The 19468-nt window shown below is 36.6% G+C and overlaps 1 protein-coding gene across 2 annotated transcripts in view; it reads left to right on the forward strand.

The window, feature by feature from the left end:
- Nucleotides 1-19468, forward strand: part of epha6 (eph receptor A6) — a 113211-nt gene that overhangs the window by 13827 nt on the left and 79916 nt on the right. For both annotated transcript variants that reach the window (XM_052547074.1, XM_052547075.1), the window contains exon 3: nt 9717-10386. In XM_052547074.1, coding sequence (XP_052403034.1) covers nt 9717-10386 — 670 coding nt within the window. The remainder of the gene's footprint in view (nt 1-9716; nt 10387-19468) is intronic.

The following is a 19468-nucleotide window of genomic DNA, read 5'->3' on the forward strand; positions in this document are numbered from 1 at the left end:
GTTTAATACCAGTTAGTTCAACCAAGGTATCCCATGGGGTACAGGTTACCTTCAGCAGTTTCAAAGGCATTCTACGATTTTGCTTTGGTAGAGCTATAAGAAAAGATTAAAAGCAACTCCTGGCACCTCATTTATAAAGACATACATAGTATGATCCTTAATGTGAACATATGTTAATTCTCACTATTAATTAGTTGTTGATTAGCATGCATATTACTAGCATATTGGCTGTTTATTAGAACTTATAAAGCACATGCTGATACCTTGTTCTGCATGAGCATATTTTAGATCCCCTTACATACCTTAGTTATTTATGAGATTATAAGGTTTTTATAAGCCATTATACATTAAGAATACCCTTATGATGCATTATGAATACAGGCTTCATCTGTTGTTATAATACGTTATATTCCTAAAAGTTATAGAGTGAACATTAGCCTACTATGCTATTGTATGACACAATTAACATCAGGGTCCAAACTATTTAATGTAATTATACTATTTTACTCCAGGCAGTGGTTGAAATATAGTCATTTACACATATGGCAGTCATAACTTGTTTACCCAACAGATTTCTTTAACCATTAATTGAATTAAGTCTGAGCAATCATTACAGGACAATTCTGCCCCATACATTTTTGAAAATACCCATGCTCTTTGGTTGGCTTAGGCATGAGAACATTTTCATGTCAGTTTTCGTCTTTATAAATCCTGATTTGTTCCCCGTTTTCAACAAAGGATGTAATCCATTCAATTTAGGATCAAATTCATCATCCATTTATAAAAGAGTTATTTTATTATCCTCAGCATTTTACAGTTCTGTAGCAAAATAATGTGTGTAAAATGTGCAAGTTTGTGTGGATCACGCTTCCACGAGTCTCCAACTGGGCTGCACTCCCCTGATTCCAGTCCATACGACACGTTAACACAATCCTACTAATCTGATAATCTAACACCAGCATGTGTTCTCTGATATTGGCAGTTGATCCGGTGGTTATTGATCGAGTTCAGAAAGTGTAACTTCAAGCTGGCTGAGAAAACCAGAGCTCCCACTGATTTCGAACACCTTTTTTCTTCATCATTGCAACTGACACTAAACACCAAACTCGATTTTAGCTCGCACCCACATGCTGACAAAATCTCTTATACCACAAGTGAGTTCTCCTTCTGTCTTACTCAGCCTTTGCTATTTGAAGCTGCAGCATTTTGCACTGGCAGTCGTGATCTAAAAGTGACTGATGTGCTCTATACAAATCTGTTTTCTTGATGTGATTCACTGATATTATTTTTAGCAGGGAATGTAAGTACACGACTGTGTAGGATAGGGCAGCAGAGTTGAATCTTTCCAATATTTTGTCTGTTTAAAACAGCATGTTATCAAACAGGTGTGCCAGCAGTTCAAATCGTTGGATGGTTGTTAACTTGATGCAGATATCAGACACTAATGGGGTTTGAGTCAGCATATGAGTGAGTATATCACTGACATATAACATCAGTAACCTGCAGCTCTGACGGTCAAATGATTATGTGAAATAAATGCTTGCAGTTTATGGGTTTTGCAAGTAAAAGCTATTGTATTCTTTCCCATAAATCCCTGCATGACACATTACATAGGATTATATTTTAAATAAATCATTCAGTTTCTTCTCATTTTTATTATCAGGAATGAGCATTAGGGTGTTTTGTGTTATATATCTGTTTTCATGGTTGTGAGAACTTTGTTGAGGTTAGCATGAGAACCTGGTCTGAGTGCAGGATATCACCGTCAGCTTCTGTTTTACAGGCAATGCCAAATTGCTGTTGCTTCTCATTTACATGCCCAGTCGGCATTGACACATGTTGTATCTTGTGTTTGAGCTCAAGAATAGCAGCAAATCTTTCCAGGTAATACAATAGATTGAACACTGAACAGTTTGTTTGATTAGTTCTGAATACAAGTGACCAGAATGCACAAACAACCAGTTCTGCATGGAGTATTTCAGAGCAAAAAAAAAAAAATCTATCTTTGTTCAGTTAGCACCTCCAATAGAGTTTGAGTGAATTGTTCATTAACAAATATTACTGAAGGTGGGACTTACCCTCAGACCAGCCAAGATAAAGATGTGTTTGTTTCTTCTTTTGGAGAAATTTAGCGTTAATCACTTGCTCATCAGTAGATCCTCTGCAAAGAATGGGTGCTGTCAGAATGAGCATCACAGTAATTCACAAGTAATCCACACAACTTCAGCCCATAAATTAACATTTTGAGAAGTAAAACGCTTTGTGTTGGTAAAAAAAAAAAATCTGTTAATATATATTTTTAACTTCAAACGAGTCCTCTATCCATAATATTGCCTTCTCTTGTTATCTTGTCTGAATTAGGAGAGAAATACGCACAGATCAACAATCAAAACAGTTTTAGACAAATATGTCAGTCGATTTTGATGTGAGAGGACAACAGGGGATGGATTTTATCATCGGAGGAAGCATTTTTATGGATTATGAATTTACTGTGATGTTTTTATCAGCTCTCATTCTGACCCATTCACTGCAGAGGATCCACTGGGGCAAGTGATGTAATGTTAAAACTTCGATGAAGAAACAAACTCTTGGATGGCCCGGGGGTGAGTAAATTTCAGCAAATTTCCATTTTCGGGTGAACCTTTTCTTTAACCTGGCACTAAATGACTATTTAATTCAAGTCAGTATATCTTCTTTCTATGTAAATTAGGCTTGCTTTTCCACAAAACCCAGTGAGATGAGGAATTGCACCATGCAAATTGCATTCAGCAAAGTTTTGGGTGTGTTTGCGCCGTTTACGCATTTGCATAATTTCTGTAGCGAATCGGTGCTAAAACAATGCAGACAGTATGTGCGAATCCCACAGAATTATTAGAGAATTCCGCTCATTATGTTGTGTATCGGTGAAGGAAACTTTGGCTGTGGCCATTCATTCCAGCTGTCGATAGCGAGGGGAACCTTGATAACAGACAGAACGAAATGTCAAATGTGTCCCTTTGCTGTTTCCTTGCGATGGCTCTTGTACAGGAGTCAGGATTACAAAAGAATGCAGAGATGTCGAAGGATTTCGGGTGGAAGTAGGTCATTGTTAGTGTTGTTCTGGACCGTCCAGAGTGACCCTGATGTCTCGTTGGCCTCTCCTGCTCTTGTTCCCTTTTTCCTTTCCTGGTGCATGATGGAAGGGAACCGTTTTTTTGTTGTTTAAATGACACAGCCTATAAATGCAGTCTTTCATCACTGTCTACCTTTTGTGTTGCTGCTGTTAGATGTTAGATTTCAGCGGTATCTCTTTCCATCTTTATCCACTGTCCCTCTTACTTACTTTCTTTGGCGAGGGTAGATGACATTTTCTTGTCTCTGTCTCACTCACTTTCTCTCTATCACACGCTCTCTCTCGCTTTCCTTTCCTTCTTGTTTCTCTTATGAGAAACATGGTTTTGAATTGCTTTTCTCTTTCTTCATGCGGAAATAAAGTCATATCAGAATAGAGATTATATCTGAGTCTAGGTTGTAAAACAGTCTGGGATAATGAAAGCGAAATAAGACAAAGGATAGATTAGGCAGGGACGACCTAAAGGCATATTGATGTATGTCTGACTTTACCCAGAGCAAAATTAGATATTTTTTCATGTCCCTTTTTGTAATCCAGACTGCATGTTCAAAATTAGATTTCAACACCTTGAGATATCTTGCACAAGAATTATTATTACTGAAACTAATCATTGTTGGCGAGTTTTTAAAATTACAGTACACCATGGGATGTCGACTTTTCTGATATTATTTTTCAGTTTATGAGTATGTTTAATTTCCCATGGCCTGTTTGTTGGTTTTTCATTCCATAATTAGTTTTATCTCTTTGATCAAGTAAACTGGTGTAAATTTGGCATGTGTTTTGGTATTAGTTACACTTTAAAATGCAAATAGATTCTTTTTTTTCTAGCTGTTTAACTGTGGATCTAAATTTACATGTTTGCGTAGTTTATTTTGTTGTAATCAAATTACATGATATGCAGATTGTAAATTAATTAATTCATTAATTCATTAAATCAGAAATATTATTGTGGTAGAATTAGTTTTTTTCAATTTATTGTAACATTTTTGGCAGCCTATGTGAGTTGTTATAATTATGGTTTGTTGCATGTGTATTTAAATGTATTTATTTTTTTAAATTTGATTTACTCTTAACTGTAACCTAAACATATAACAACAATTTGTATTATCTAATACATATTCAAACCCTAGACATTGAATGGGGTAAAGCACTATAAAATACAACAGGAGTTGAAAAAACGAATGGATTAGTATTTGATTTGATTTAATTAAAAAAAAAAAAATCTGCACAAGCCATACATTTTGCTCTTAAAAATAAACTAGAAAGAAAGCAAGTGAATAAATGCAGTGTCACAGGCATTGCACAAGGTTGAAGAGATACATGACATAGAAATGAATGTTTGTCATTCATTTGGTGTTTTTATTGATGCCGTTTGAAGTGGAAGTCTATTTATCAATTATTGAGTCAAAGGTAGCGCCGGTATCTATCTCACAAAGCACTTCCATTACCCAAGGTTAACGTGTACTTAATAATTAAAAGATAATTAAACTCACACTCAAGCTTAATTGTATTTCCATTTGCCCAGGGCTCATTTGCAATTGATAGCCACCCCCCCAACTCCCCTGATAGCAGACCTTTATTTGGGTTGTGTAAATTGTATTATGGAGTCTCGAAGTGTGTACTTTCAATGCAAGACGTGCAGAAAAATCAAAGCTTCAAAGATCAATCCTAAGCTGGATCTGACAAACAGAAATCAATGATGATAATAGATGCTTTTAAGCTATTGAGCGTACATATTGACATGCTAGTCAGTTCGGCGGCGCTTGCTGAAAAGGTTCATTTACAGCCAGAGAGGCCAAATACAGTCAGAAAAAAGCTGGAATTCCAAATAGAGGACCACTACTGACAGTGTTGTTATATGCTTTTCATATGCATTACTGTGTACCGGCATTATCTAAAATAACCTATGTCTTGATGTGTGCGTGCGGCTCTTTCCAGCGACTGCACCAGCGATATGCCTTTTTCACAGCCAGTTTCCAAGTGGAGAAATGATGACAGATATCAAAGGAGAGTCGGGCATCTTAGACGTCTGCTGATATAAACCATTTTTAAACCATTTAAAAGGCAATGAATCCCCCCTCATCCCCAAGATGCATTTCCTCCATGTTGTCTCTATATCATACCGATCTGTGCCGTTTTTGAATCCTTCTCTGTGGACCCCTGCCAACTTTATGTGATGTGTAGCGAGTGATTTTAGCTTCATCCATCTCAGCCACTTTTATCAGTGCGTGTAGCATCTTAAGCCGCGTGCTGATATCTCATCCCCGCTGAAGTGTTCCTAGATGTGTCCGGTCACTTTCTAGCAGGAGATTGAAAACATGATGCTGCCTCCCTGTTCTTCTAAATGCCTCGTTTTACCACCAACAAAAAAGCTGATGTGAAACAAAGGGCTGGAAGGCACTGGCAGGTTGAGATGAGATTATAGGATCGGGACTTGTATCAAACTACCCGAAGTCGGTGTGCGGTTCTGAGGTCAAATGATTTCTTTCATGACTTCATGAATTACTTCAAATGGCCTGTCTGGAGATAATGAAAAGTTTGCTAAGCATTATCATCAGCACCATCTATTATTATTATTATTTATTTTATTTTTTTATATTTTTTTTTTGCTCATACTCCACAGACTCAAGGGGATTTTATAAACCTACGACTGCATATAAGGATAAACAGTAACACTTTATATTAAGGACCAATTCTCACTATTAACTAGTTGCTTATTGGCATGCATATTATTATCATATGTAATTAATAGTAAGAAGTGGCGCCTATACTAAAGTGTGACATAACAAACAAATATTTTTAAATACATTTATTAAAGTTTAAAAATCACATAGATAGATAGATAGATAGATAGATAGATAGATAGATAGATAGATAGATAGATAGATAGATAGATAGATAGATAGATAGATAGATAGATAGATAGATAGATAGATAGATAGATAGATATAATTTACTAAAAAATGAGGGCAAACAGGGTCCACAAATAATTACAAACAGGGTCCTAAATTAACAGTCCACAAGTGCCAAAAATGTGAGTAGAAATTGGCTGCTTAGGAAATAAAACAGTCATAGTTACATATATCTGACAGCTGCAGTTCCTGGCTCATTTCACATGCTGCATGATGTTGCTAATGTTTTGGGAAAACATACTATAAAGGGGAATAAATATATTAATAATGCAAATGAAAGTTGCAAAACATCATTCAGTGGCTGATAAGACATATTTAAGGGTGATACATTTTCTCAATTCCTCCATCATTAGCAGATGTGGCAAAACACACACACACACACACACACACACACACACACACACACACACACGCACGCACACACATTAATATATATATATATATGTATATATATAATTGGAATTTTAAGCATAGAAAAGTGTAAACATTGCAATAACAGTTCAGATAATATAATTACTTATTTGGAATAAATAATTATTTCATTTTAAGAAAGAAAACATTAGTCTAGAATGTGTCTAGTTAAGATTCAACCCTTGTGACAACTTCCATGTGTGACCAAATCTCCCCTATGTGTTTGTTTATTTATTTATTTATTTATTTGGTCACACTTTATTTTAAGGTCAAATTCTCACCAGTAACTATGACTCAATAAACTCTTAATTTGCTGCTTATTAATGGTTAATAAGGTACAGTAGTTGTGAAGTTTAGGTATTGGGTAGGATTAGGGGATGCAGTATAGGTCCTTTTAAAACTAACAAATAGCCAATATACTAATAACAATAATAATAATCAGCAACAAGTCAATAGTGAGAATTGGTACCTATAGTAAAGTGTTTATTTATTTATGTACTTACATTCATTCAAATATGTTTGCATTTCTTGTCTTAGTGTGTTTATAGTTGTTCAGCAGGTCTCATGACCTGTCTCTTTTCACAAGCATTTTAATGCCATTATATCCAATTTAAACAGTATAAACTAATCATGAGCTGAATTGACCTGTATAGAAATGGAGCCCTTCTCTTTCTGTCAAACTTTTTGGTTGCAAACAGCGGTCTGTTGTGACGAGCTATCAGCAAACATCAGGGCTATGATACAGCAAGTTTCTGATTGAGAGGCTATTAGGGAAGGCTTAGCTTATCACTGCAATAATGAAAGTGAATAAGTGGAGGCTTTAGTGCTAATGAAGTGCGTCCTTCCTAATTAATTATCAGAGGGAGATAGACTAGGGAGATAAGAAATAAAAGAAAAAAGAAGAGGAAACAGATGATTGGATGAAGAGATTTATGCTGAAGACAGAAAGAGGAGGAGAAATGGTGAGGAAACCAGTAAAGTGCCAAAATAGCGGGAGTACAAAAGAACAGAGTGAGAAAAAGAGAATGGATGGCAAATAAGAATGCCAGAACACAGTGAGAGTCTGTGAAAAAGAAAGTGAGAACATGTGGAAAAGAGAGTGAGAGCGTGATGACAAGATATGGGAAGTGTTTGGAAAAGCAAATGTGAGCAATACAATGTGTTTGGAAAGAGAAAAAGGATGTGTAAAAGAGAGAAAAAATGTAGAAAGTTGCTCAAAGCAGAGAAGCAGTACAATGGCCATAGGTGCTGTCATTACTGTTTGATTCAGCTGTAGCTTGTGGCTTTAATAAATCTATTAGGCTCTCATGCCTTGCTGTGTTCACAGCTTCAGCATTACCAAGCATATGGGTAGCACATAACACAGTCTAGAAACACTACCTAAAAAATGATGCAAGTCTATTGAAAATGGCAGTAAGGAGTCTCACGTTGGCTGGATGTGACAGTGAAATAAATGTGTGTATGCATGGATGTTTGAGTGGAAACTGGACAGTATATGTACATTTTCACGAACAATGATTCATCAATTATTTTCATGCAAGAATTTATTCTAAATTTCCCCAAAATCACATAGTTTCCACAAAAAGTTGAATTGGCACAACTCTTTTCACTATTGATAATCCTATTGTCAAATATTCAAATCAAAATATTAAAATAATTTCTGAAGCATCATGTGACACTGAAGAGTAAATGAATGGCTGATGTGTTTTTATCTTTACATCAGAGGAATTCTTTTAATTTTATTAAGAGACGTCTTTATATAAGGGACAGAAGAGAAATATGAGACCTCTAAAACTTTTTTTTTTTTTTTTGGCCATCCACTGGCAGTATTTTCAATAAATTTCACACATTTTTTATAGCCCACCCCCTTTCCCCATTATTTGTTTTATCATTATTGTTATTTTTTTATGAATGCAATATTTCAAAAGAAAGATAACAAACAAAACCAATTATAAATCAACTTGAATGTAAGTTTCATAAAAAGAATGCAACAATTTGAACAAAAAGTTCTCTGTATAACAACAGATTAATGGCATTTGAACTGTATTTAATGATGGCACACTAGGGATTGCTCATGGATCTTGCTGCACTTCTCTCAGAAGAGAATGTGTTTTTAGAGATCGTCATGTGTTTGCTAAAAATACTTTAAATGAAAGGTTGTGGAAGAAGCCCTTATATAAACTGGCTAACCCTAACCTGCTTAATTAGAATAATCACATTTTTTAAACATTAGAACAATGTTAAGAACAAATCCGTGTTTATATGGAGTGTCAAGTGCCAATTTTATTTGATTTTTTTACCCAATGTCTTAATTCAAGTTATACTGTGGGTTAGGAATTCAAGTTCTACATGTCATTTATTATGGAGATGGATGATTTATTTTGGGAACGCTAATTAGTAGTTAGAGACATGTCAAACCAAATCAGTTCAATCCAACAGACTGACAGATTCCAATTGACAGATTCAGAGTCTACTGTACATCCGGAACTCTACAATCCACAAAAATGTTCATCGCATGTTTTCCACATACTGTATGCAGTGAGAAGCTTGTGAGCTGTCAGTGGTCCTGCCAGAGACGGCACCCCAGTGTATAATTAGCGTTTTGCCGTTTTTTTCCACGTAAACCTTCTTCTCATGTGGCTAATATTATTCCTCCAGCGATAAGAAGAACTCTCTGGAAGAGAGTACATAGAAAAGACGGGTTGTAGAGAGTTGCAGAACACTGTATTTTTTTTTTTACCATGCTGCCTATACTTACTATAATTATAATAAACATGAGCTTCCTAGTCAGAAATCAGACATGAAAAGCTTTTTACATTTGAAAGTGTTAATGTTTATTTGATTGTCACTGTATGGGGATGCTACATTTTATTCAAAATCTGTTGGATATTGATTAAATATCTGCAATTCATTTTGGCTTTAATAATATTTCCTCGGGCAATAGGCAAGACTGAACCTGCTGTCCTCCATGATTCCTATTCTTTCCAACAACAAAGCGCTTGAATGTGATAAACTTGTAATTACAACTTTAAATTAATGAATTATTAAATTAATTAATTATTAGGTTTGCATGTAAACTTAGCCAGTGTTTCAATTTACAGAGTTTTTTTCTTATGCTAATTTGATGAAGCTAAATTCTGTTTGATTTCTCCGGGCTCCAGCAGCTGCTCTGAAGAACTCAACAAGAACATTAACCTTCCCGATGATTCACTCCTTTCTATTGCTTTCTCCAATTATCCCACTATCTGTCTTCACATTCCTCTGTCCTTTGCTCTCCACAGTGGGACGCCATCACGGAGATGGATGAGCATAACCGTCCCATCCACACCTTCCAGGTGTGCCACGTAATGGAACCAAACCAGAACAACTGGCTTCGTACAAACTGGATTCCCCGGCAGGCTGCGCAGAAGATCTACGTGGAGCTTCGCTTCACCCTGCGGGACTGCAACAGCATCCCCTGGGTCTCTGGCACCTGTAAGGAGACTTTTAACCTCCTCTACTTTGAGACAGATGAGCCACATGGTGCCACTGCTCATTTCCATACCAACGACTACGCCAAAATCGATACCATAGCTGCCGACGAGAGCTTCACACAGACAGACCTGGGCGACCGTGTTCTGAGGCTGAATACTGAAGTGAGAGAAGTGGGCCCAATAGCTCGTAAGGGTTTCTACTTGGCCTTCCAGGACGTGGGCGCATGTATCGCCCTGGTGTCTGTGAGAGTTTATTACAAAAAGTGCCCGTCTACCCTGAGGAACCTTGCAGCCTTTCCTGACACTGTACCGCGGGTGGATTCGTCTTCACTGGTGGAGGTCAGGGGAGCGTGTGTTGAGAACGCTGAGGAACGGGACACACCTAGGCTGTACTGTGGAGCTGATGGTGATTGGCTGGTGCCGCTGGGCCGTTGTGTCTGCAGCATAGGCTACGAGGAGAGTGACGGTCTCTGTGTTGGTGAGTTCTAACATGAAATCCTGCTTTGTTTTCTGTATCTGCCATAGAGTTTGGCAGCTATACACATATACAGTACAAAGATTATGTAATTACATATTTAAGGTATTGTATTATAATAATAATGTGTTTGAAATGAATTACAGTATTTGATCAAAAATACAGGAAAAATATTAAAGGAAATGTTCACCTAAAATGAAAATAACCTCATGATTTACTCACCCTCAAGCCATCCCAGGTGTATGCAGTATGTCTTTCTTCTTTCAGACAAATACAATTGGAGTTAATTATTAAAAAATGTCCTGGATTTTCCAAGATTCTTACATATAAAGCCCCCGCATCAATAAACAATGTAACGTTGCTGTTTGAGCATATACAATATCTGCAAAGTTAAGATGCTGAAAGTTCAAAGCAAATGGAGATACTGTCTTTTAAAATGATAGCAGTTTAATGTCTGAGGTTACAGCTCATAGGGTCTAGAACAAGCTACTTTCCAGGTTTGGTGACATCACAAACCCTGCAATTTACATAAACCCAATTCCATCGCCATGCCACAAGGATGTACTTTCAAATCAATGCATAAAATCCATGTAGAAAACAGCGCATCCTTGTGACGCGGCTGACACAGAAGAGTGTATGCAGCCTGCGCTACCGTGATGTGAGAAGAGACAGAGAAGACCATTTTTGAATAAAGTCGTTATTTTTGTTTTTTTTCTCGTACAAAAAGTATCATTGTCGCTTAATAACGTTACGTTGAACCTCTGATGGCAGATGGACTATTCTGACGATGCTTTTCATACTTTTCTGGTCCTTGACAGTGTTTTTTACTTGCCAGTCTATGGGACAGTCACAAGCTTCCCGGTTTTCATCCAAAATACCTTAAATTGTGTTCCGAAGCCTTTACGGGTTTGGAACGGCATGGGGGTAAGTGATTAATGACAAAACTTCCATTTTGGGGTGGAGTATCCCTTTAACACTTGTTAGATTGCACCAAAGACAATCAGGCCTAGAAAAAAGCAGTCAACCACCCCTTTAGTTATAGATTGTCCAGAAAAAAAAAATATAATAATAATAATGTAATGTAATATACTGTAGAGTTTAACACATTTTGAAAAATAGTTCAAATCTATATTATGATGTATGGTTTTGTCCGTCTAGCTCTTGATTAGCTCGTGTTGTTCCAAGACCCTTAATATTTAATATTTAGTTTTTGCTTGAATGTGTTCTCTGTTTTCTTACCCGTGTATGTGAGTGGTGACTTTACTGTGATTTTGATTTTACTTGTGGTTTTCATTTATTTAGTTTTGAAAGTTACAGTTTCTGTATTTTCTCCGGCTTCAGATTTGCTCGTAAACGGGCAACCCGGAGCGGAGGTAAAGCAGAGTGATTACAGAATGATTTGAGCCGGGAGGGAAAATTACTGTCACTCCATTCCACTCACATATTGTATTTCAGTCTGAACCTTGCTTGCCAACGTGCAAAGCTTGAAACTTGACTTGCTATTTTATTTTTATTTTTTTTGGAACTGTTTGTCTTGGCGGAGAACAGGTCAGCTTTTGTCCGAAATGTGCGTCACTCGATATCTGCTCCTGTATAGTTGCAACATTAAAGAGCTATTCAGTACAACAGCATTTGCTTGTGGGACATTGCTTAAATATAAAGTTAACAATATATAAAATTAAGATTTTAGTCATACTACCTCTGCTCCATTTGTGACTGACTGAGAAAAGCCCCATTCCTGACAGCAGGTGAAAAGAGATGAGAGAGTCCTGCTGTGATCCAATGATGCAAGTCGATCTCCTCTAAGGAAAGAGGAAGGGACAGTCATGATAGAGACATCAGTGACTGACCCGGTTCATGCTGCGGCAGCCTGTAGGGAGGTTCTCTGCACATGTGAGAGAATAGAAGATGGCAATGGGAGACAAAGGCATCATTACGTTCACCTCATTATCATACAGTAACTGAGCATTTCAACCATTCTCCAAGAGCTTTAAAGATTCTGAGGTGTGAGAGGCACTTGTACCTCTCTCTTTCTCAGGATTTGTAAGATGCACCAGATGAAGTATCACTCTTATGATAGCAGGCTGTCTGTGATATGATTTAGATTTAGTGAGTACATCAGAAGTAAAGCTCTGCTATCATGAGGCTTTTCAGTGTCTCTCTACTACCTGCATCCCCCGTTTCCTGCCACCTCTGTCTCTTTCTTCCTCTTTGCACATTATCTAAGCAGATCACTCCTCAGATTAAGGCTGCAATCGCACTGGCACCTGTCAAAACCCTAATCAAATCCCCAGCGTCAGGGCGGCGCCTGCTGCAAAGTGAATCCATAATCAGCTCTCCCCTGCCCATCAGAGACCAGTTGCTCAGCGTGGTGTTTGTGTGTGTCAGGGACAGAAGCAGACGAAGAGAGAGACAGATGAATTCCTGTATTTTCAGAGTATGTGCTGAATCTGATGAAAATCGAACTTCCTGTCTCTTGGTTAAGTTTGTTTGTCAGTGATCCAGATGTGTCAGTTTGAGGTTGGCACTGTCACACATGAACCTGATGCAATTTACATTGGGAAAAATTCCACTTTTACTTGAAACTTTTACTTCTGGTTGTGTAGATTCTTATGAAATGACTTGATTTCAAATGCAAAGTATTGCCAAGCAGCAGTAAATAAAAAGCAGTAAAGACTGCAGTTATATATTACTCTACATAAACAAAAAATAAAACCCTAAAACTTTAAATCAGGTGTTTTAAATGCTACAAGAATTGAAACATTGCTACATCATTATGTAAATTAATTATATAGGTCACACTTTATTTTAAGGTCCAATTCTTGCCATTTACAAACCATTAACTATGACTTTTGCCTCAGTAAACTCATAATTTGCTGCTTAATAATAACTAGTATGGTAGATGTTAAGTTTAGGTATTGGATAGAATTAGGCATGTAGAATATTATCATGTAGAATATTTACTAATTGTACTAATAAACAGCCAGTATGTTAATATTAGGCATGCTAATAAGCAACAACTGTATCTTAAAAGTGAAATTGGTCCATATTCTAAAATGTTATACCAAAATGTATTCATATATGGACACAAATATTTAAATTCATTTTGACATGTGCTAAAGATTGCATTTAACGATGTTATGAAATTATTAGTGTGAAAGATGTACTTTAAGTACAGTGATGATGGCTAAGGTAGTCTAAATAAAAATATAATGAATACAAAATAAATGAAGAATATTGGCTGCAACATGCTGAAAATTTAGTGTGCTTCCCTATTAAAAAAGTTTGTTTTAATCACAAGGAACAATGTTTTTTGTAGCTCTTAAGCACTTAAAAATAATTAGCCAACTCACGGTTTTCTGCCAACTTTTGGAATCTGTTTCTTGTCTGCTCCCTTGGCATTATGGGACAGCAGACAGCAAGTGTTCACTGTTTGCACACTTCAGAATCCCAGCAGATGCAGTATGTCATCCTTGTATTGTTTGCCTAATGTATCATGAAGGATTTTTACATTCTACTCATTTGACATTCGGCTGGAGAGACTGTCTGTTCTGTTGCCGGACTAATGCTCTGGGGCGCCTCCCACTGCTGTGGCGCTTTAGAATCTCGCTGCCCACTGCTAGTCTGTGTTTTACAGCTCTGCAAGAAAAGATTGTAGCCTTAAGGCCTTAAAAAGCTTGTCATGCTCTTTTTGTGCGTTGCTCTTTTTTGCCAAGCGAGTTGTTCCTCTTAAAAGCACAGAGATAAGTCAATCGTGCCATTGTGTGTTGCTAATCTCTTAAAGACGAAGTGTGGCATTTTTTATGTTAAAATACTTTATCCTATCATGGTTTTATGTGCAGAGACAACTACAAGTAAACCATTTTATGGTGTATTCCTGAACAGTTTGAAAACTGTGGTTTTGCAGCTCTTTTAAAACATTATCCCGTCTGTTTGAGAAATACAGTTTGGCGGATGGAATGTAATAATAATAATAATTCATTACATTTATATAGCGCTTTTCTAGGCACTCAAAGCGCTTACATAGTCAGGGTGTATCTCCTCATCCACCACCAGAATGTAGGATAAAAAGGGTGATAGGAGTCTTTCATGAACCTTTAAAAAAAAATAAAGGCTATGTTTGGAATGAAATTCTACCATATTATAAACACTTTAAACTGCTTACTCTGCTTCTTTTATTTTATTTTATTTTATTTTATTGTGTGACTATTTTGTATTTACTTCTTAGTTTGTGTTAAAAAGGTGTTTATTCTTTGCAGTTTGGTCAAACAGTGAGTCACAAAAGAGATGACTTGAGAGATGAGTTGATAATACAATTGCATTGCATCGTGGAATATAATATTTTTCACAGTGCTCTAGTAGTTCTCTACATTTTTTTATTCGAAAGCTCCCTTTATCCAAAACAACAGGCCTTCCTATTTAAGCTGAAATTTACCCCTGTCACTTCTGTTTTACAGTTATAATAATAATAATAGTAAACTCAAAATTGAATGTCAATTTAATGCTGTACATTGTATTTAATTTAATTTTATGTTGTTATTTCATTTTATTTTATTAGCATTTTAATTAAGAATATTTTGATGCAAATATATTTGAGGAGATGAAGTATACAGCTAGTTCTCAACCCACTGGTTTCACATTTTACCAATCAGTTATGCTTACAAGAATTTTACATTTCACATATTACAATAAGAAAGAGTAAAATATGATACTGCAACTACCGCAGATGTCTACTACATCATCCTGAAGAAAAATCCATCTATGATTATGTAAGCATGTTGGTGATGTGACACCTCAGTGGGTGTTGCTTACGCTATCCACCAGTGACTTTTCGTGACTTTATAGAGCCTTGAGATAATTGTAACACCAGAGAAAGTTCCCCTAGCATTAGCTAGTGATGCAGAGATTAAGTAAACCTATGAAATGCAACTCTGTTTGGTCCACTTCAATTTGAAATTAGGAGAAATCAAAATAAACATCCAAAACTTTGCACAAGACAATCAAACCACACCATAGATTTTAAGTAAACCAAGCTCAGAGAACCTCCTGAGATAGTTCATTTGGAGTGTTCACAAGTCCCTCAACATAAATTTGTTTGTTTACATAAACCATGACATGCTTGAGCGGCAGTGCACCACTGAAGCCTGAAAAACAGCCAATCAGACACATTGATGGCTTCTTACGAGATATGATCAAATGTGTTTCTTCAAGCGTGCATCTTTGTGTCTAAGCAAAGGCATTTCTTGTCAAATGTCAATTCAAAATGTCTTAAAAAGTCAGCTGCCACAGTGGCTGGTAGATGAGAAAAATGCATACATCCAGATTTCATGGGTTTAAAAATAGCTACATTTCAGACTAGGTTATTTTTTACAATAGTTGATGGTAACGGTTGGAGAGTCCAGCACTCTGCAGCAGAATTTAAATAAGCTATCTGGCATTTACTGGATTGGTTCAATGTCTCCATCTCGTCTCCTTCAGTCCTGGGGCAAAGTAAACTTAAAGTCAGAACACACACATTCAGTATGTACTTTTCCAAAAATCCCTCACAGCTGGCAGAACAGAGCCTTGATGCAACACACTGGAGAATCAGAACACGACAGGGAAGGAGAGCAAACAGCAGACAGGTGTTGATATAATGGATAAAAATCTGGTGCATGTAGGTGAGACCTGGCAGAAGAAACAATATATATATATATATATATATATATATATATATATATATATATATATATATATATATATATATATATATATATGGAGAGAGAGAGAGAGAGAGAGAGAGAGAGAGAGAGAGGCCATTAGCTTATGATCAGAGGTGTGGAAAAAGATACAGTACATTGCTGTGTTAATGCAATACAGAAGAAACAATATTTGCCTTGCTTTCCTGTTGCAGTCAGACATGATTAGGATCAAGACTGAAGAAAGCTCCTTCCAGGGCCCAAGTAAACAACAGGCTTTGAGGAGAAAGTGCATTTTGCAGGCTTAAGAATTAGCTCATCTTGTGTTATCCATCATCCATATCAAAATATATAAATCCAAAAGCTGGTTATTACATTTCCCAGACATATGCGTACACAGTTTTGGCTAATTGTACAACCTGAGCAGAGATTAATGTGAAAAATCTGACAGCTCTCTATAGATGCAAAATCTGTATAGCAAAAAAAAAAGATGACAGGGTGTGTTGAAGGAGTTTTTATAAGGAACTGGCAATTCTTGATTTACTTTTGCAAAACGAATATAACTTCAGTTAGAACCAATATATGTCACACATGAATGATAACTTGTAGGTGCATACAATTTGTTAGCAACTCCGTAAATGTAATCATTTTTTATTTAGCTTGTATTAACGAATTGAGCTAAAGGTGAACTGTATTTTTTAAATCTCAAACAGCAATTAGTATTTTTAATTGCACCAGTGTATTTCTGGTTTTGGATTGCAGTTTTCTCTTCATCATTGCGGCTCACATCGAGTGGAAAATTCCCATGCATTTATGAAGTGTATAGCTGCCCAAGACAGGTGTGTTGAATTACCTCAATTATTGGCTGATTTTAGCAAAATCGCAGGAGATAATCGCTTGTCATTCAGACATTTCAGCTGTGTCCGGATCAATTCAGAAATGGGCTGGAGTCCATGTAGGCCTATATTGCAGTTTAATGGGTCTCATGGTGTCAGTGTCTCCAGTGTTACTGCTGTGCCTGGTTCATATGAGACCATTTCAGTGGTGAGTCAATGGCAAAGGACTTTGTCCCAAGTGGTCTGCTTACCAAAGACTCTGAGTTACATGCAGGTGCTGTCACACTCTGCTTGTCTGGAACTATGTCTCTTAGTTCTCTTAGTCTTTCCCTTTAGTATTGTTGTTCATTTCAAAACAATATTAACAGATGCACATCTGATATTAACTGCTCTAGTTAAGTATAAGAATGGTCTGACCTGTGGCAATAGAAAGGATGATGGTTGGAAGGCTTCTAAAGTGGCACGTTAATTGACTATAGTTGACGGCGGTTCTCCCTAGCCTTGAATTACTTCCTCCGAGATCTGCAGGGTTACCATGTCATGAAGTTTGAATCATAGAGTGGCTATTTTTATTTTATTTTGAGTCTCGGTCAGATATCAAGTAAGTGGAGGTTGACTCGTAGGATTGTCAACCTTTTTTGACAAATTTGAGCAGAGGTGGAATGGTTTTTGTCTACTGTGCTTCCTATGGTTCAGTATATACCAGCACCTGTGGGAATAGATGTTTTGGGGACAGTGGAGGTGTGCTTACTTCCGGCTATTCTGTGCAGAGTAGAGAAGGACAAGTTGCAGGTTCTTGGATCTGGTCGCTCTTTTGGAGAAACCTACCTGAATAATGATGGTCGCAGCAGACCTTCTCTCTCAAGTTCTGGGCTTGCTAAGACAACCTGTTCAATTTTACTTAAAGTACATTTTTCGTTAAAAAAGCTGTACTTTTACTTCAGTACTGTGGGCGACACTCCTCTTGTTACTTTATATTAATGCAATACAAGTTATAAATGCTTCAGCCCATTCCAAACGTGCCATCTACTTTTTACTTGGCAATGAGTGATGTCCATTCGCGAATGATTCATTCTTTTGAGTCTATTCTGTTCTAAAGCTTGATCAAACTAGTGAATTGGTTTGTGAATAAGTTTAAATGATTCATTCAGTTCCCTGCTGCGCGCACTGAGAGGTCTGAAGCGGATCACTCAGAGTTGTTACAGAAAGTTTAAGAACATAAAGAGTGTTGAAGATGTGGCTTTGGATCTACAGTCAATTGAAAGCAAATCTGCAAAGGTTATTGTTTGCTAACTTATTGTTTGCTAGCGATAAAGATCTTTAGATGAACACAGCATGTGCTGTCTACGGTTCAACTGGTATAACTTACAGGCTACATTCGATTACAGTACATGATACCACTATTACATTACAAGTTTGTTGTACGTGTAACTTATACATTTAATACAATGTAGAATTTTTACATTAAATAACACACACACACACACACACACACACACACGCATTAGATACATTTTATCTACATATCTAAATAAAAATGGACAATATATATGATTCAAAGTAACTAGTAACTAGCTACTTGAGTAGTTTTTTTTTTTTTTTATCCTATACTTTTTTACTCTTACTCAAGTAACTATTCAGACTATTACTTTTAGTTATACCCAAGTAAACATTTCTATAAGTACTTTTAGTTTTACTTGGTTTTAGTGTTTGGGTACTCTACCCACATCTGGATATATTCAGGCTTTTGCCTGATATCAATTATAACATTCTGAATTATAGAGAACCAACTACGAGACATCTCTGTGCTTTCAAAGTGGTGTTTATTTATGTCCTGTGCAGATCATTCAGAGTAGATATTTGTATCCTAGAGATTCACAAATTCGCTAGGTATGTCATCAAATGGCTGATATTCCATTTTTTTAATACATGTAAATGAATGTGTTTATCTTTATAATGATCATGTGAGTTGATCTATAATCTATGATATGTGCCCCCATGTTAGTTTGCATCGCAATTTAGAGAATCATATCTGTCGAATTTACAGCATGTAAATTCACCAATTCACCAGGAGAAGAATAGAGTGAACTTTATAGTTAACTGACAATGTGTATATCTAATATTAATAAAACCCGTCATCAAATTATAATTGACTGGATTGTTATTGCTTCTTCTATAGACATCAGTGGGCATTTTACAAATTGTAAATGTATTGTTTTGCTAGTACTTGTGTATTTTATTATCTGCTAATAAATATTGAAATAAATATTACATCCACGCCCACACTGACAGTATGTGACATCACCGTACATTCTAAATTCCCAAATGTGGGACCGTACTCCCAGAGGCACACAGATAACGATCCCACATGTGGGACCATAATGCTCAGGTGGTTAAGAGAATTTGGGGCCTGTTTTGTTTTAGTTCCCAGTCTAGTTAAGGTCTTGGTGAGGTCATCTTCCCAAACGGGTTCTTCTCTGTTTCGCTTACAGGTTTTTTGTTTGTTTGTTTGTTTGTCTGTGGCCATCTTTCTCTTCTCCTCCATTGGAAAAGGGAGGTTATAGAATTTGT

The sequence above is a fragment of the Carassius gibelio genome, chromosome B1, assembly GCF_023724105.1.
Source record: "Carassius gibelio isolate Cgi1373 ecotype wild population from Czech Republic chromosome B1, carGib1.2-hapl.c, whole genome shotgun sequence".
Lineage (NCBI taxonomy): Eukaryota > Metazoa > Chordata > Actinopteri > Cypriniformes > Cyprinidae > Carassius > Carassius gibelio.